Source organism: Bombina bombina, chromosome 6 (assembly GCF_027579735.1).
Source record: "Bombina bombina isolate aBomBom1 chromosome 6, aBomBom1.pri, whole genome shotgun sequence".
In the NCBI taxonomy this organism is placed as follows: Eukaryota; Metazoa; Chordata; class Amphibia; order Anura; family Bombinatoridae; genus Bombina; species Bombina bombina.
This window is the reverse complement of record NC_069504.1, coordinates 377244778-377265233: the sequence shown is the minus strand read 5'-3', so window position 1 is coordinate 377265233 and position 20456 is coordinate 377244778. Positions and strand designations below refer to the sequence as shown.

Sequence of the window (20456 nt, the reverse complement as noted above, 5' to 3'; positions counted from 1 at the left end):
ATTACAATCTGGGAGTTGCAGCTCCCTCCAGTCTGAATAACATTGTCAATTATATTTTACATAGTAACAATGAATTTAATTAAAGAAGAAGTTGAAACACCTTCCTTTTTTATACCATAAGTGTAGTCTTTTTATTTAAATATTTTTTATTGAGGTTATAAACATAAGTAACATTAGACAAAAGTTCAATATTGAGTACAGTAGGTGCATCATAAATTATTTAGCCGTTACATTACAGAACAACAAAACTCGGAGTGCATAATACACGGCTACAAACATATATAAAGTCAATACAGTTCTATTAAGCAGGTTACTACCGAACTAGAGAAGTGAAAACTCATTTTATTTTTATATGTGGGATGAATGCACCATTAATGCTTCAACAGGCCACTCATGGACCTATGTAGACTAAGTGGCTTAGATAAGGTGCTCTAATAGACAATACGATCACTCTTGGACCATAAAAAATGGGTGAAATGAGAAAGTAGGAATAATAACTTGTAAAGTATACAGGGAATAAAACGCTCTAGGATCTGTTATACAGGGCCACTATGTGAAATTTATATAAAAGCCTAAGCTGGAGTTATAGGAGTGTTCATGTGTGGGGTAGATACTGACATAAGAGCCTTAGAGAGCTGTACTCTAAACAGAGAAGGCATTACAATATATGATATATAGGGGCTTACTGAAATATCTTTAGTTATATGGATAACATGCCTCTGGGAATAGTCACATAAAAAAGGAACATCCTGATCTCTCAGTTAAAATCCACCAGGCCAAATTACATACTTTTAGTAGACATCCTTAGCTGTGGCGTGGGTTAACTAGCTTTATAGATTAAACCTCATTACATACTATTAGAGAGTTTGGAGTAGTGTAAAATCAAGATATAGAGGAAAATAAAATTTAGATACAGTTTGTGTACACTTGCCTACATAAGAAACTTTGGAAAAGGGGCGAGGGTTTGGTGCATGAGGCAAAGGTTAACAACATTATTTTATTTGATAAAGTGGAGGCTTGTTATAGTAGAAAGAAAGGAACATCAAAAAAATAGAAAACTGCAAGAGTTCCACCTTAATTGTATGCTAGGATCCCCCAATGACAGTCTACATCTATCCTGAAAGTGTGTTATGGAGATTACAATATTACACCCTAGACAGAATGGAATATGACCACTGAACACCACCAAACAATTGCCTTCTTGATAACGTCTTAGTGCTGGCAGCATATTGAAAAACTCCCTGCATGTAACAGACATAACATCTACCTTTATAAACACTTATTCCACTGCTATTCATACAGATTAACAGAATTTACATCTTCTATTCTCGATAGTACACCAGAAGGGAGAGAAAGCGTGCATAGTGATGAAAGACGACACAAATAATAGCATGTTGAACTAGTTGAACATTAATAGTTGAACATTAATTCCAGAAGCTTCAGTATTTTATCTACAAATGAGCTGGCTATGGTAACGGGGTAAAACCTACATATTTCAGCCATATTTGTTCCATGCAGACCAATGGGTATTAGGGAGGCACAGGATTTTCCAAATGATCTACCCTATTCCCACCTTCGAAATACTGAACAGTCCCTGCAATTCAGAGTGTCTTACCACCGTGGGTGTAAAGGGTGGATGTTGTAAGCAAAGTGAGACGTCCTTTAAGTCCTTTTCCAAGGCTGCCATACGGATTAATCCCAAAGCCAGGTCTCCACACTGCATCTGTGCCAGGTAGTATAGTTGCCCTTTAATATATTTAATATATTGCAGCAAATGTCCCTTTACCAATATAGGCTCCACGCTGTTCCTCATGTGCAGTCGTAACTCTCTTTTTGGTGTTATCCGAGGCAGCGGTCGGCTCAAGTAGGGAAGTGGACACAAAGCTTAGCTCCCTGCAGGTCTCCACCTCACTTGTTTTGGCTGCCGTGCAATCTTCCCTATCTAACTTGCGATCCGTCCAAAGATTGGAAGGCACCGTGACGTAGGACTCGTCTCTGGGTATCTCATAGGCCCCTTGTACAGACAGGAGGGACTTTTCTGGGCTCAAGCTTGTTGGGGTCTGAGTTGTGGTCGAGAGGGCCGCCCCCCTATAAGCCCTCCCAGTCAAGCTGGTGTCCTGGCTCTCATCTATCACCAGAGCATGTTTAGTGAGAATAGCACAAAGATCTCTCTCTAAGTCATGGAAGTGTTCCTGTAATAGGCTATGTATTTTTGTCTCCCACTTTGCTAGGGCCTCCATTTGTACTCGTCAGTTGGGAATAGCTACTATAGCAGGGTAATCCCTTGAAGTGGTACCGTCGTGTTAGTAATGGTTCTCTCGTAGGAGAAAGAAGACAGTCTGTATATGAATGCTGGCTATCCTATTTTAGGATATCGTAACCCCGGAGTTCAGGGGGGGTAATGTTCCAGCAGCCCCAGACCTACGCTCCAGATCCTTTACAAGCACTTCTTCTGTTTCTGGACTTACTGCGTAGGTGCAGAAGTTTGTCAAGATGGCTTCAGGTCTTGAGAAGAAGTGTGTCACATAGCTGACTCAACAAACATAGGCAAAAACTCTGTCAAATATATCCACTCTTAGATTATAGCTGTTAATAGTAATAGAAAGCTGCTTCAGGATAGAAAATATCGAGATTTTCCATGAATAACTCCTATAATTAGTGTCTGTCTCAGAGAGCTTCATTGAGACACGTCTTGCCGCATTGAGTGTAGGCTCCGCCCCGCCATAAGTGTAGTCTTAACTTTGCAAGGAAGATGGGAAGAAGAGAGAGAGAGAGTGCTGATCAGTCGTTCCAGGATAAGTAAGACATCTTGGGCATTGAACTGTCTGTCGCCGATGATGTTAAAACTCGTGTTAGCAATTCATATGCAGTACATCCATGGTATTAATAGCTATAATTACCCGTTGCATGATATTTCCCCATGAATAAGTGCGATATCATTTTTAGGTCTAGTGTGTTGGGACGTCTTGGTTATGAATGTTATGTTTGAGGTAGTGTTCCCAAGTAGCGACTATTTCCGCGTACATGTCTATTTTATAATTTTTCAAATAATAGTATTCCTCTAGTTCTAGAAACTCGGACACTCTACCAGACCACATAACCAAGGTTGGGGCCGTTCTGCTCTTCCAGTTTTTCGCTATTAAAAATGTTATACTATTCGTCATCACGCAAAATAGTTTTTTATAGGGTTTATGTTTAATTTTGGGGGTCTGCACAGTAACCACACCAATGGTTCCTAAAGAAATTGAGTCTCTAGAATCGACTCGATTTCTGCTATAATTAATCTCCAAAAGTTTTGTATTGTGTTGCACCACTACCACATATGAGCCATGCTGCTGCCTCTATGGCCACATCTCCAGCATTGGTCTGACCTGTGGTGGAATAGGCGGTGGATTTTCTTGGGGGTAAAGTACCATCGGTGTAGGATTTTTACGTTTATTTCAACTACTGAAAGTGAAACTGACATCAAAGTGCTCGTTTGAGGTAGAATAATTATTCCCAGGTCATCTTCCCAATTCTCAAGATATGGTGGGATATAGCCGGGAGGGTTAGTGGTGAGTATTTTGTATATCAATGAGAGAGTGTGAGAGATCAGAGGAGTACAAGCACATAGGGATTCAAAGTTTGTTAGTGGTCTGACCATGTTTCTGCTTTGTTCATGTTGTGAGATGTACCAATCTACTTTCTGGTAATTAAACCAGTTATGAAAATAGGTGTAGCTCTTGTCCAGTTGGTCAGCCTGAGAGAGAATCTTTTCTCCTGACGTTATCATGTGAATGGAAAGATCTCGGGTGTTTTTGTGCGCTATGTTTAGTAGGGCGTTGTGTCCTACTGTAAATTGACCGTTCTCTCTGAGTGAAGTGAGAGGGGATGGTTTAGAAGAAATAAAAGTGTTTTTGGACAGGATATGTTCCCACTTTTTACTTTCAATTTTCTAATCCGGTCACACTAAAATGTTAACTTGAGCTCAGAGTGCCACTGTATTTCCGTAGTACATCAAATAACAAATACAAGGAAAGTCTGTTGACCAGTCACTTGTTACAGAATAACTCAGTTCTGTTAGGATCCTGGGCACAGGGCATCCTGGTGGTCACATAGCCTGGTGAACAAAGCCTTCTGCTTTAAAGAACGACCTACAGAAACTACAGACTAACTTTTACTCAAAGCTAATGTTCACTGTGATCATTTTGGAAGATAGAATTTTCTCTAATACATACAAATGCTTTATTTATGTTCTACATATTTGATTTCGCGTATACCCTTTGTGTCTGCTTCCACTTAATTAGGATTTAAAATATAAATTTAAACATCATAATCTTATACAGTAACAAAGCATATCCTCATGATCCAAATCCTTTGTTAGAATTAAAATATCTGACATGTAACATAAAGCAAAGTAACAGATAAGTTTTTCACTCAATAATGAATATATACTGCATTTTTCCATGATCCATAACCTGTGAAATTCAAGTCCTGGCCACGAGGAGGAGGCAAAGATACCTAACAATACATAAGATTTTAATCCCTCTCACCTTTCTGGCATCCAAGTCTAATTGTTGCCTCTATAGGAATAGGTGAACAATTGAGGTGATTTAAAAAAAAAAACTCTCTCTCTTCCTCTCATCTCCTCCTCAACATCTTTTTATGTATTCTCAAAAGGTCTTAAAATTAGAGATTTTATATCTTAAGGCTAAATTTTAATAAAACCCTTCCACTTTTGTAAGTATCTATATATACTGGAATCAGAACAAACTTTCACATCATATTGCCCAATAACCACTCAATCAAGAATATGATAAACAATTTTAAAGTTAGGGGCCTTTTTATCTTTCCAGCATTTCAAAATCATATTCCTGACCATAAGAATCATTAAAGGGACAGTCAACACCAGAATTGTTGTTGTTTAAAAAGATATTCCCTTTATTATCCATTCCTCAGTTTTGCAGAACCAACACAGTTATAAGACACTTTTTACCTCTGTCATTACCTTGTATCTAAGCCTCTGCAAACTGCCCCCTTATTTCAGTTCTTTTGACAGACTTGTATTTTAGCCAATCAGTGCTTACTCCTAGGTAACAACGTGCGTGAGCTCAATGTTATCTATATGACACACATGAACTAATGCCCTCTAGTGGTGAAAAACTGTCAAAATGCATTCACATAAGAAGCGGCCTTCTTAGTTGAAAGCTAAACCAAGGTAGGCTCATATGCTAATTTCTTAGACCTAGAATACCAAGAGAAAAAAGCAAAATTGGTGATAAAAGTAAACTGGAAAGTTGTTGAAAATTACATGCCCTATTTGAATCATGAAAGATTAATTTGGACTTGACTGCCCCTTTACATTTTTTAAGGCAGGTCTTATTTTTCAGTTAACGTCTGTCTTTTAAAAATATAACATCCTGAAATTCTAAATTCAGAGAGATATCAGTAATTTTTCCAATGCAAAAATTGACCTTTAACCACTTCGGTAATATTTTTGGACATTCATAGAAACAGGAAACAGTGGTGCATACCTGCTTGTAAGCGCAACACTTAAAACAGCATCCACTGTGGCTTTTGTCTCATTTAGACTTAGATTTAGATTTAAATTTTAATCTGGGATTTCCTCCAAATAGCTGATAATGTAGCTCTTTCTGTTCTTTGTATGCACTGTTTTATTTGTGGATTAATAACTCCTACTTTACAAAATTTTTAAGATCCTCTAGAGATGTTAGTTTCTTATAAAAACGAGAAATAGAATATCTCCATTCTTTATATTATTTTAGCAATTGATCAATTGATTCCAAGTTCCAGTAACAAGCATATTTTTTGATCAATTCATTACAGAGATATCTTATTTGAAAATACACAAACATATGTTTTTTAGGAATTGAGAATTTTTTCTTTAAGGCCAGATTACAAGTGGATCGCTATTTAACACTTCGGCTTGTGCTCTAACTCCGCTAGAAGTAAGCTTTTTGCGCGTGTTGGGTAGCGTTTGTATTACTAGTTAAAGGTTAAAGTTAAAACATTTTCGATCACGTGCTAACCCAATGCACACAAAAAGCCGAAGTTAGAATAACGCAAACGCATTAACGTATTCTCCCATAGAAGTCAATTGAACAAAAAAAGTGTGAAAAACACCCTATTCACCTGTAAAGCCGATCACATATTCTTTGATCTTTTGTTCAATTTATACACAAAAATATGCTTCTCTCAAACAATTGCAAACACAACACAGGTTTACCCCAAAGAAAAAAAAACTTTTTTAAATATGTATGCCACAATTATTGGCACCCCTATGAATTCATACGATAAATATATATTTTAAGTAATTCCCATTGATATTTTACATTTTTTAGTACACCTGGGTGACTAGAAACAGGAAATTGTTCAACCATGACTTTCTGTTTCACATGGGGTATAAATATGAGGTAACACATAGGCCAAATTCCCTTAGTCATTCATCACAATGTGTAAGACCAAGGAATATAGCTGTGATGTGCGGCTAAAGGTTGTTGAGCTTTACAAAATGGGAAGTGGCATGCGAAAATAGAAAAAGCATTGAAATTGCCCATTTCCACCATCAGGGAAATAATTAAGAAGTTCCAATCAACTGGAAATGTTATTAATCAACCTGGAAGAGGATGTGTGTATATATTGTCACAGCTGGAGAATTGCAGAAGTTAGTTGCATCTTGGGGTCAGAAAGTCTAAACTACAATTCAACATCACCCACATCACCACAAGTTGTTTGGAAGGGTTTCAAGAAAAAAACCTCTTCTCTCATCCAAAAACAAACTCAAGCATCTTCAGTTTGCCAGACACTACTGGAACTTCAAATTGGATTGAGATCAATGGTCAGATGAAACCAAAATAGGTGGGTTTTGCACACACCCACCCAGAGGTGAGCACACAGTGAGGTAGCCAAATGTAAAAGTACCTCATGCCCACGTTATATATGGTGGTGGCTCTTTAATGTTTTGGGGCTGTTTTTCTTTCAGAGGAACTGGACATTTTGTTAGGATACATGATATTTTATAGAGTCCATGATGCTAACATCTGACTGCCTCTGCCAGAAAGCTTAAAATGGGCGTGGTTGTATCTTCCAGCAGGACAATGATCCAATACATACATCAGAATCAACACAAACATGCTTTACTATCCACAAAATCAAGGTCCTGCCATGGCCATCACAGTCCCCTGACCTGAACCCCATAGAAAATCTGTGGGGTGAACTGAAGAGGAGAGTCCACCAGTGTTGACCTCAAAATTTGAAGGATCTGGAGATGTATAGAGGAATGGTCTCAGAACCCTTGCCATGTATTCTACAAACTCGTCAGGCATTATAGGAGAAAACTCAGAGCTGTTATCTTGGCAAAGGGAGGTAGCACAAAGTATTGACTAAAATGGTGCCAATAATTGTGCCATACATATATTTAACTAAATTATTATTTTTTGAAAAACCTGTGTTGTGTTTGCAATTGTTTGATATCCATGAGAGCAGAACATTTTTGTGCATTTTTTTAACAAAAGATCAAAAGCTTAAACAATAAATACAATTTTTCACAGCCTTCTTTGCTCATATTTACCAAGGATGCCAATATTAGTGAAGTGCACTGTATAGATATATACACATACATATACATACTTAGACATGTATAAGTATGTATCTCAATATTAAAGCCCTTTGCCTGCCTTTTTTCACACCTGAGTCCTCATATATTTGAGCCCTTATAACTTTTTGGGGCATTTTTTTAAAAAAAATACTTTTTATTGGTGTTATTATGAATGTATTATGAGTGCAACTATACTTTTCAATGCATTTTTGATGTGTTTTGTGACACTTTTTTGTTTCAAGAAACAGTTAACTATAGCTCTGAGGTTGCGCTATCCCGATGTGCGTTAATATAATTTGCACTCAATCGATTGTGTTTACTTTCAACTTGTAATACGAGTGCAAACAGCCGCAATAGACCCGATATCGCTTGTGCATAACTGTTCGCTTGCCACTTGTAATCTGGCCCTAAATTGGTTATTTTGGGGTTTTAAAGGTTTTGGAATTGGTTTTAATTTGAAACCCAGCAAAACCTCCTTTAAAAGTCTTTTTTTTTTTTCTAAGGGACTTTGCTTTGATTGAAATATGGAGCCCAGTGTTTCATAATGTTCTTTTTTTAACCTATTGATAACATTATTGATGCAAATGTTTATAAAAGTAAAATATCAAATGTAGTGAGTGATTTTTAAAGGCGCATGAACTGAAATTGCTAACATTGACTAATTTTTATTTTTCAAAGGTGAGAAAAGAGATTGAATTTGACAATTTGTCCAAACAATACCTGCGTGATGTAATCAAACAGGAATGCTGGGACTCTATGGCCATTAAAGGACATTCTGTTGTCGTAAGTACATATTGTTAGCAGTATTGTAAACTTATGGCATATAAGCAAACATATTGTAAACATATTGCTAGCATTATTCCCTACTTGTAGACTTTCTTTAGAAAAAAATAATAATAAAACATTTTATTTATAAGGGAAATGGTGCCTAGCTATGTTTGGCTTAATGTAGTTTTAACGTGTTTATGTGACTAAGTAGAAGCAGGCAGGTTTATTTTTGGTTTCATGGACTTAAATTTGTTTATCACTAAATACCTCATAGATTATACAGACTGCTTAAATGCTTATTTTGTTGCCTATATATTTCTGAAATCAGGTGTCTTGCAAAAGAAAAGATGACTGTATTTCTATGAGAAGCTAGAATGGTGCAGAGATGTTTAGTATGTTGTCATGGTAATTCTTCTGCAACATAAGAAATCAGATGGCAGCACTCCAAAATAATAAAAAGATGTATATTTATTTACATCTACTCCAAACAAAGATAGAACAACGTTTCGGGTGTTTCCCCTTAATCATGTTGATACAACATGATTAAGGGGTAACACCCGAAACGTCCTTGTTCTATCTTTGTTTGGAGTAGATGTAAATAAATATACATCTTTTTATTATCTTGGAGTGCTGCCATCTGATTTCTTATTTTGCAGTATACTTGGGACTTTTTGGTGTGGAGTCCTGGATGGCGTTGTCACACAGGTACTGGAGAATTTACATTTCTATGGCAATTCTTCTGCACACCAGGGAAACTTGTTACATAGTTACAACATAACTGCAGTATAGTACATAGCAAGCAGCTAGGAAACAAGAGAAAATGAACAGAGCAGTCTATTATTATGCAATCTTTGTACATGCATGTATTTAATCTGCCCTGCAAACAGCATGAAAAACAGAGAGAAACAGTAGCAACAAATTCGTCAGAGGGTGTGAAACATATGAATTAAGACAATGAGTTTATTGCTATGATTCACATAAATAGTGCTTGCAATGTGTAAAACTCCATAAAAACAGTGGCTTTGACAGTTCTGGGAGCAACACCAACAACATTTCCTGCCCCTTTACCTTGTGAGGAGAATTTTTGCCTCCTGTGTTTTGCCTCTATGCTTGATCTTATTTGTTTGGCACAGCAGTCTCTTTTTTTCTTCTGTGACACATTGGTTGCTCCAGATTTCTTTCTCATAACTTGTACCAGGTGGACTTGGTTATGTAATGTAAAGCATAATTAAAAACAAGAGAAGAAGGGAGGGATGTGTGCAGGGCAGATCATGTGGACTTTCACATGAAATCCCTGCTGAATGTGTTACTCTTACAGAAGCAGACTGAGCATATGTAAAATGCTCTCAGACAGAGCATATTTCACAAAACAACCTTAGATCTTGACAGTGTTTTTTTTAACAGTGTGTTTTTTTAACTAAAAGCTAACTAACCCCTCCGCCCCATACAGCTCCTGAATTGTTTTTTTTAAAAAAATAGTAACCTTAATGTCCCACCTCACATTTTATTTCATTATCATTTTTTTTAATTGTTACAAAAAAAATTTTTTAAGGGGGTTTGCCCTTACAGCCCCTGTGGTGTAGCCTCCACGAAGTGAAGGCGGTGTACATATTATTTCTTTCATACAGGTGGTGAGAGTTCACAATGCATTACTCCTGGAAATTACCCTTCCTGACCACTAGGAGGAAGCAAAGATTCCCAAACCCCAAGAGCTCTATAAACCCCTCCCACCTTACCAGAAACAAGTCTTATCTTTGCCTTTACTAGATGAAGGTGAAGAATGAAGATGTTCATGATTCTTTAGTGGGAGAGGTTTTCGGTTTATATTGAAGCCTATTTTGCCCTCAGAGTACAGTGTTTGTCAGAGGGATGTATATGGGGCATGTTTAGTGGCTCTTTATTCACCTCATGGGAAATTTTGTTACAAACCTTCCATAGTGGTCGCAGGGACTTGTCTTTTGCTTCCTCTTATGGAACTACAATATACTCCTATTCCATAACCTGTGCTGATATGTTTCAGTACTGGTTTAGCATTCTACTTGTTTTTATACTATTAGATGAGTGTTTGTTGGTAAGTATCATATTTTTAATGATATGACACTCTGTAGCCTTGTTTGGGTAGTTATAATTATATATTATATATATATATATATATATATATATATATATATATCCTTATTTTTTTGGCGAGCAGGGTTTTAGTTTCAATGTTCTACCATGTGTCGGCTGTCTGGATTTTTACATTTTTTTTCCTGTGCTTCGGCTTTCGGGTCAGTGTGTGTCGGGTTATCGCACATATGCCATGCCCTTTACTATGAGCACGGTGGGTTTTGGCACGTTAATCTACTTTTTAACAGTTTAGTCTCACACATGCCCTCCTACTCAGCTGAGCACTAACCGTGCTTCAGGTGTGGAGTCTACTTGGCTTCTGCTTTATTTTATTTTCAGCTTAGCGCACCTTGGGCTAGTAAGTTTTCTTAAGCTGCTTTTGTAGAGGGTACATTTTTCATTCCTCAAAAGCTTTTTTTATGGAGATATAATTGTTTATGCTATTGGTTTTCAATGCTATAATGGAGCCTTCTGATTCTGTTCCTAAATCTACCTTAGAAGTTGGGTCCTCTGAATACTTTCCTAACAATCAGCTAGATTATGAGTTTTGCGTTATGACTCAAAAAGCATCATTATGCTTCATAACAATGCTTTTTCCCTAATGCCGCTATTACAAGTCTTGTCAGAATAGGTGTACCGCACACCTTTTTAGCCGTCACGCAATGTCAGTACCACACTTTTAAAAAAGTCATTTTTCAATGGGACTTCCATAGTGCCGGTATTACGAGTTTTGCGATGAGGCCAAAAAGTGAGCGGCACAGCCTAAAACAACAAGATCTGTACCGCCATCTAAAGTCAGTAGTTATGAGTTTTATGCTACAAAGCTGTACCATAAAACTCACAACTAAACTGTCACAAAGTACACTAACACCCTAATCCGAGGCCCTCCCTCATCGCAAACACTATTTAAATATTATTAACCCCTAATCTGCTGTCCGTCCACACCGCCGCTATGATAAACCTATTAACCACTAAACCGCAAACCCCCCACAACGAAATACAGGTGGCCCTCGGTTTACGCCGGTTCAATTTGCGCCGTTTCAGAATAACAACCTTTTTTTTCAGTCATGGGACTGCTATTGAAATGCATTGAAAAGCAGTGCACTAATTAAAATAGCCAGTAGGTGGAGCTGTCCACTTGTGTTTCAGCAAAGTTAAGCAAGTTTAACAGCCTGAAATTGATCTGTGTACACAGATCAGACAAGACCTATCAAGCAAGATCTTGCAGCCACTTCCCTATTATCTTCCTGTCCAGCTGCTTGAGGTGAGGGTGCCTAACTGCCTATTAATCACTGACTGCAGATTGAAATGCATAGAATAGGTGCAGACCCAATATTATCTAACATGCTAACAATGCAGAGAACTGTTTGCAGAAAAATGCAAGTAAAAAAATGTTTCTCCAACATTGGTGTGTCCGGTCCACGGCGTCATCCATTACTTGTGGGATATTCTCCTCCCCTACAGGGAATGGCAATGAGAGCACACAGCAAGAGCTGTCCATATAGTCCCTCCCAGGCTCCGCCCCCCCAGTCATTCTCCTTGCCGCTCTGAACAAGTAGCATCTCCACGGGGATGGTGAGGAGTTTGTGGTGTTTAGTTGTAGTTTTTTTATTCTTCTATCAAGAGTTTGTTATTTTAAAATAGTGCTGGTATGTACTATTTACTCTGAAACAGAAAGAGATGAAGAGTTCTGTTTAAAAGAGGAGTATGATTTTAGCAGCAGTAACTAAAATCAATTGCTGTTCCCACACAGGACTGTTGAGCTGAGAGAACTTCAGTTGGGGGGAACAGTTTGCAGACTTTTCTGCTCAAGGTATGACTAGCCATTTTTCTAACAAGACTGTGTAATGCTGGAAGGCTGTCATTTTTCCCTCATGGGGATCGGTAAGCCATTTTCTTAGCCTCAAACAGAATAAAGGGCTTATTATGGGCTATAAACTGGTAGACACTTTTAGGGGCTAAATCGATTGCTTTATTTAAGTATTATATGCAGTTTGAAGTTGAATTTCACACTTTTATAACATTGGGGAACGTTTTTAGCGCCAGACACTTGTTAAGACACCTTCCCAGTCAGGAAGGGCCTTTCTCTGTAGTAGACAGAGCCTCATTTTCACGCCATTACTGCGCAGTTACTTTTGAGTACAGTACATGCAGCTGCATGTGTGAGGGTCTGGAATCCACTAAAAACGTTCCTAGAAGGCTTCATTTGGTATCGTATACCCCCCTGGGATTGGTGAAGTCGCAGCAAAGGCTGTGGCTGGGACTGTAAGGGGGTTAAAATTGTAAACGGCTTCGGTTTCCACATTTTAAGGGTTAACAGCTTGAAAATTGGGGTGCAATACTTTGAATGCATCAAGACACTGTGGTGAAAATTTGGTAAAGATTGGATAATTCCTTCATAGTTTTTCACATATTTAGTAATAAAGTGTGCCCTGTTTAACATTTAAAGAGACAGTAACGGTTTTGTTTTAAAACGTTTTTTTGTGCTTTATTAACCAGTTTAAGCCTGTTTAACATGTCTGTACCTTTAGATAGATCATGTTCTGTATGTATGGAAGCCAATCTGGTTCCCCCTTCAAATATGTGTGATAATTGTGCCATAGCGTCCAAACAAAGTAAGGACAGTACTGTCACAAATAGTAAAGTTGCCCAGGATGATTCCTCAGATGGAGGAAGTAGACATAGTTCTACATCATCTCCTTCTGTGTCTATACCAGTTATGCCCGCGCAGGCGACCCCTAGTACTTCTAGCGCGCCAATGCTTGTTACTATGCAACAATTGACGGCAGTAATGGATAACTCCATAGCTAATATTTTATCCAAAATGCCAGCATTTCAGAGAAAGCGCGATTGCTCTGTTTTAAACACTGTAGAGCAGGAGGGGCGCTGATGATAATTTTTCTGTCATACCCTCACACCACTCTGAAGTGGCAGTGAGGGAGGGTTTGTCAGATGGGGAAATTTCTGATACAGGAAGAATTTCTCAGCATGCAGAACCTGAGGTTGTGACATTTAAATTTAAATTAGAGCATCTCTGCGCATTACTTAAGGAGGTGCTATCTACTCTGGATGATTGTGACAATCTGGTCATCCCAGAAAAAATGTGCAAGATGGACAAGTTCCTTGAGGTCCCGGTGCACCCTGATGCTTTTCCGATACCTAAACGGGTGGCGGACATAGTGAATAAGGAGTGGGAGAAGCCAGGCATACCTTTTGTCCCTCCTCCTATATTTAAGAAATTGTTCCCTATGGTTGACCCCAGGAAGGACACATGGCAAACAGTCCCTAAGGTCTAGGGGGCGGTTTCTACTCTAGCCAAGCGCACAACCATTCCTATTGAGGACAATTGTGCTTTCAAAGATCCTGTGGATAAAAAATTGGAGAGTTTGCTTAAAAAGATTTTTGTACAGCAAGGTTACCTCCTTCAACCTATTTCGTGCATTATTCCTGTCACTACAGCGGCGTGGTTCTGGTTCGAGGAACTGGAAAAGTTGCTCAGTAGGGAGACTCCGTATGAGGAAGTCATGGACAGAATTCACGCACTTAAGTTAGTTAATTCCTTTATTTTAGACGCCGCTTTGCAGTTAACGAGGTTAGCGGCGAAAAATTCAGGGTTTGCAATTGTGGCGCGCAGAGCGCTCTGGTTAAAGTCTTGGTCGGCGGATGTATCTTCCAAGACAAAATTGCTTAATATCCCTTTCAAAGGTAAGACCCTTTTTGGGCCAGAATTGAAAGAGATTATTTCAGACATCACTGGGGGAAAGGGCCATGCCCTCCCACAAGATAAACCTTCAAGGCTAAGAATAAGTCCAATTTTCGTTCCTTTCGCAATTTCAGGAACGGACCGGCTTCCAACTCGGCAGCCTCTAGACAAGAGGGTAACTCTTCCCAGACTAAACCAGCTTGGAAACCAATGCAAGGCTGGAACAAGGGTAAACAGGCCAAGAAGCCTGCTGCTGCTACCAAAACAGCATGAAGGGGTAGCCCCCGATCCGGGACCGGATCTTGTAGGGGGCAGACTCTCTCTCTTCGCTCAGGCTTGGGCAAGAGATGTTCAGGATCCCTGGGCACTAGAAATAGTCTCTCAGGGTTATCTTCTGGAATTCAAGGAACTACCCCCAAGGGGAAGGTTCCACATGTCTCACTTATCTTCAAACCAAATAAAGAGACAGGCATTCTTACATTGTGTAGAAGACCTGTTAAAGATGAGAGTGATACACCCAGTTCCAACCGTGGAACAAGGAATGGGGTTTTACTCAAATCTGTTTGTAGTTCCCAAAAAAGAGGGAATTTTCAGACCAATTCTGGATTTAAAAATTCTAAACAAATTTCTCAGAGTTCCATCGTTCAAAATGGAAACCATTCGAACAATTTTACCTACAATCCAGGAGGGTCAATTTATGACTACCGTGGATTTAAAGGATGCGTATCTACATATTCCTATCCACAAAGATCATCATCAGTTCCTAAGGTTCGTCTTTCTGGACAAGCATTACCAGTTCGTGGCTCTCCCATTCGGGCTAGCCACTGCTCCAAGGATTTTCACAAAGGTGCTAGGGTCCCTTCTAGCGGTTCTAAGACCAAGGGGTATTGCAGTGGCACCTTATCTGGACGACATTCTAATCCAAACGTCGTCTCTTTCCAAAGCAAAGGCTCATACAGACATTGTTCTAGCCTTTCTCAGATCTCACGGGTGGAAGGTGAACGTAGAAAAGAGTTCCCTGTCTCCGTCGACAAGAGTTCCCTTCTTGGGAACGATAATAGATTCTTTAAAAATGAAGATCTTCCTGACAGAAGTCAGAAAGTCAAAGCTTCTAAACGCTTGTCAAGTTCTTCACTCTATTCTGCAGCCTTCCATAGCTCAGTGCATGGAAGTAGTAGGGTTGATGGTTGCAGCAATGGACATAGTTCCTTTTGCTCAAATTCATCTAAGACCATTACAACTGTGCATGCTCAAGCAGTGGAATGGGGACTATACAGACTTGTCTCCAATGATTCAAGTAGACCAGATGACCAGAGACTCACTCAGTTGGTGGTTGACCCAGGATCACCTGTCCCAGGGAATGAGTTTCCACAGACCAGAGTGGGTCATTGTCACGACCGACGCCAGTCTATTAGGCTGGGGCGCGGTCTGGGATTCTCTGAAAGCTCAGGGTCTATGGTCTCGGGAAGAGTCTCTTCTCCCGATAAACATTCTGGAACTGAGAGCGATATTCAATACTCTCCGGGCTTGGCCTCAACTAGCGAAAGCCGGATTCATAAGATTCCAGTCAGAAACTGGGAGGCGGATTATCTGAGTCGTCAGACTTTTCATCCGGGGGAGTGGGAACTTCACCCGGAGGTGTTTTTCCCAGTTGACTCAATTATGGGGCATTCCAGACATGGATCTGATGGTGTCTCGTCAGAACTTCAAGGTTCCTTGCTACGGGTCCAGATCTAGGGATCCCAAGGCGACTCTAGTGGATGCATTAGTGGCGCCTTGGTTGTTCAACCTAGCTTATGCGTTTCCACCGTTCCCTCTCCTTCCCAGGCTTGTAGCCAGGATCAAACAGGAGAAGGCCTCTGTAATTCTGATAGCTCCTGCGTGGCCACGCAGGACTTGGTATGCAGACCTGGTGAATATGTCATCGGCTCCACCATGGAAGCTACCTTTGAGACAGGATCTTCTAGTACAAGGTCCATTCGAACATCCAGATCTAGTTTCTCTCCAGCTGACTGCTTGGAAATTGAACGCTTGATTTTATCCAAGCGCGGGTTTTCAGATTCAGTGATAGATACTCTGGTCCAAGCCAGAAAACCTGTGACTAGAAGGATTTACCATAAAATATGGAAAAGATATATCTGTTGGTGTGAATCCAAGGGATTCTCATGGAGTAATATTAAAATTCCCAGGATCCTCTCCTTTCTCCAAGAAGGTTTGGATAAGGGATTGTCAGCGAGTTCTTTAAAAGGACAGATTTCTGCTTTATCTGTCTTGTTACACAAACGACTGGCAGCTGTGTCAGATGTACAAGCTTTTGTACAGGCTTTGGTCAGAATCAAGCCTGTTTACAGACCTTTGACTCCTCCCTGGAGTCTAAATTTAGTTCTTTCAGTTCTTCAAGCGGTTCCGTTTGAACCCTTACATTCCATAGATATCAAGTTACTATCTTGGAAAGTTCTGTTTTTGGTTGCTATTTCTTCTGCTAGAAGAGTTTCTGAACTATCTGCTTTGCAGTGTGATCCACCCTATCTGGTGTTCCATTCAGATAAGGTTGTTTTGCGTACCAAGCCTGGTTTTCTTCCAAAAGTTGTTTCCAACAAGAATATTAACCAGGAAATAGTTGTTCCTTCTTTGTGTCCGAATCCAGTTTCAAAGAAGGAACGTTTGTTACACAATTTAGATGCAGTCTCTTTAGAAGCAACAAAGGATTTCAGACAAACTTCTTCTTTGTTTGTCGTTTATTCTGGTAAGAGGAGAGGTCAAAAAGCTACTGCTCCCTCTCTTTCTTTCTGGCTGAAAAGCATTATCCGATTGGCTTATGAGACTGCCGGATGGCAGCCTCCTGAACGAATCACAGCTCACTCTACTAGGGCTTTGGCTTCCACATGGGCCTTCAAGAACGAGGCTTCTGTTGATCAGATATGTAAGGCAGCGACTTGGTCTTCTCTGCACACTTTTGCCAAATTCTACAAATTTGATACTTTTGCTTCTTCGGAGGCTATTTTTGGGAGAAAGGTTTTGCAAGCCGTGGTGCCTTCTGCTTAGGTAACCTGATTTGCTCCCTCCCTTCATCCGTGTCCTAAAGCTTTGGTATTGGTTCCCACAAGTAATGGATGACGCCGTGGATCGGACACACCAATGTTGGAGAAAACAGAATTTATGCTTACCTGATAAATTACTTTCTTCAACGGTGTGTCCAGTCCACGGCCCGCCCTGGTTTTTAATCAGGTTTGAAAAATGTATTTCTCTATACACTACAGTCACCACGGCACCCTATAGTTTCTCCTTTTTTTCTCCTAACCGTCGGTCGAATGACTGGGGGGGCGGAGCCTGGGAGGGACTATATGGACAGCTCTTGCTGTGTGCTCTCCTTGCCATTCCCTGTAGGGGAGGAGAATATCCCACAAGTAATGGATGACGCCGTGGACCGGACACACCGTTGGAGAAAGTAATTTATCAGGTAAGCATAAATTCTGTTTTTTGTTTATTAAACTTAGTTTGATGATGATGCAATCTGTTGTGTAATTATTTTATTAGGTGATGTTTAGCAAAGGTTTTTGTTCATTAAACTTAGTTTGATGATGATGCAATCTATATTATTAGGTTTATAATACTGTTTAGCATTTAAAGTCTTCATTTCAAACCTTTAAAAATAATGTATTAGGTGTTACTCATGACAATTTTGAGAGGGGCCTGGAACCTAACTCCCTCACTTCCCATTGACTTACATTATAAACTGGGTTTCAATTTACAATGGTTTCGATTTACAAACATTCCTCCTGGAACCTAACCCCGGCTTCAACTGAGGGCTACCTGTATACTAAATTAAACTATTAACCCCTAAACCTCTGCCTCCCATATCACCACATAAATATATTAACCCCTAAACCTCTGCCTCCCACATCACTACATAAATATATTAACCCCTAAACCTAACCCTAACTTAACCCTAACCCTAACATCCTCTAACAAATATAATTAAACTAAATCTAAATAAAACTTACAATTATTACCTAAATAATTCCTATTTAAAACTAAATACAAACTTACCTGTGAAATAAAACCTAAGCTAGCTACAATATAACTTATAGTTAAATTTTAGCTATCTTACGTTATATTTTCATTTCACAGCTAAGTTTGTATTTATTTTAACTAGCTAGACTAGTTAGAAAATAGTTATTAACTATTTACTAACTACCTAGCTAAAATAAATACAAAGTTACCTGTAAAATAAAACCTAACCTGCCTTACACTAAAAACTAAAATTACAATTAAATAAAATAAATTAAATAAATCAAATACAATTATCTAAAGTACAAAAAAATAAACACTAAATTACACAAAATAAAAAACGAAATTATCAAAAATAAAAACGAATTACTCCTAATCTAATAGCCCTATCAAAATAAAAAATCCCCCCAAAATAAAAAAACCCTAGACTACATTAAACTGCCAATGGCCCTTAAAAGGGCCTTTTGCGGGACACTGCCCAAAATAAATCAGCCAATAGGATTGAGCTTTCATCCTAATGGCTGATCCAATCAGCCAATAGGATTGAGCTCGCATTCTATTGGCTGATTGGAATAGCCAATAGGATTGAGCTTTCATTCTATTGGCTGATCTAATCAGCCAATAGGATTGAGCTTGCATTCTATTGGCTATTCCAATAACCAATTCTTTTTTTTTGTGATGTTGTATGTGACATTATGAAGATTAATGTCAATTACATGTCCTTGGCAGTCTTTTCTAGAAGAGCTTTATGGCTTAAGTCTAGGTCTGCTGATATGGTGTCTAAATCCAGACTTTTATCTCTTTTAAGAGAAAGAAAATGTTTCCTTCTAATTAGGATTTAAAGGATACTTATCTTGAATGTTCCAATTCACAAGGAATATTTACCAGTTTCTTAGATCCACCTTTCTAGACAAGCATTTTCAGTTTGTTGTTCTACCATTTAGTCTGGCTACAGCTCAAAGAAAGTTCTCAAACGTTCTGGGTGTCCTAATGTCTGTGATTAAAATCTCGGGGTATTTCAGTGTTAGCTTATACAAATTTATTTTAAAATATCTCTTTAAAGGTACTGCGGATGGCTTTAGCACACCCTGACACTATCTAATTTAAACCTAATATTCAGCAGGCTCTCAGATATATATATATATATTTATATATATATATATAAAACACGGAAGGGGACTCCACTCTCAGACTGGACTGGGTACACATCCCATGACTCTCCAACATGCTCAGCCCTGGGTGCTCACTGGCACTCACAGGAAGCTGTGCTGTCCTCAGAGTCACCCCCGGGTACAGAACTTGGTTCAAGCTCCATATTTTCATTTAGCAGAAGCTCACACCAACAGACTGTTGTATCTTCAACAGCATGGTTGGAGGATCAATTTGCTAAAGAGTTCTTTGATGCCTCAGACAAATGTTACTTTCTGGGGTTTCAAATAGATTCAGTCTCCATGAGTCTTTTTCTAACCGTTCAGAGAAGGCTAAATTTGGTGTCCAGGCAGTCTTGGCCTTCAGTCTCTCTCTTTTCCTTTTGTTGCTGTCTGTGTGGAAGTACTGGGCCTTATGGTTGCAGCTTCAATTTCACATGAGACCTCTTCAGCTTTGTATACTTCATCAGTGGTGCAGGGATCATACTCAACTGTCTCAAAAACCTTTTTCTGGATCACAGATTAAGTCAGTCCCTGGATCATCAGTTCATTATTCAGGGGGCTTCTTTTGCTTATCCTACCTGGACTGTGATCACTACAGATGCAAGACTTTCAGGTTGGGGAGCTTTTTGGGGGTCCCTGAGAGCACAAGGAGTTTGAGCTCCTCAGGAGGTGAGGTTGCCAATAAAAATTCTAGAACTCTCTGCTATTTTCAGAGCTCTTCAGACTTGCCCTCTGTTGGAGAAGGAGTCTTATCTCCAGTTCCAATCAGACAATGTAACAAAAGTGGCCTATATCAATCATCAGGGGGAATCTGCAGTTCCCTTGCTATGAGGGAAGTGTCTCTAATTCTCTCATGGGCAGAAGCCAATTCTTGTCCGATTTCTGCAGTTCATATTCCTGGAGTAAGCAACTGGGAAACAGATTTTCTCAGTCGACAGTCTTTACATCCAAGGGAATGGTCTCTTCACCAGGATATGTTTTAATGAGATTCTCCATTAAACAACGACCTTCCCAGGTACTTTGCGTGGTCCATGGACCCTCAGGCAGAGATTGTGGATGCTCTAGTAGCCGGTTGGTAATTTTAACTTGCTTATCCGTTTCCTCCTCCTGGTTCTTC

At 39.3% G+C, this 20456-nt stretch overlaps 1 protein-coding gene across 1 annotated transcript in view; it reads left to right on the top strand.

Moving 5' to 3' along the window:
- CFAP43 (cilia and flagella associated protein 43) overlaps nt 1-20456 on the top strand; it is a 491704-nt gene that overhangs the window by 227027 nt on the left and 244221 nt on the right. The window contains exon 21 of the mRNA XM_053717078.1: nt 8276-8380. Within this exon, the coding sequence (XP_053573053.1) occupies nt 8276-8380 (105 nt within the window). The remainder of the gene's footprint in view (nt 1-8275; nt 8381-20456) is intronic.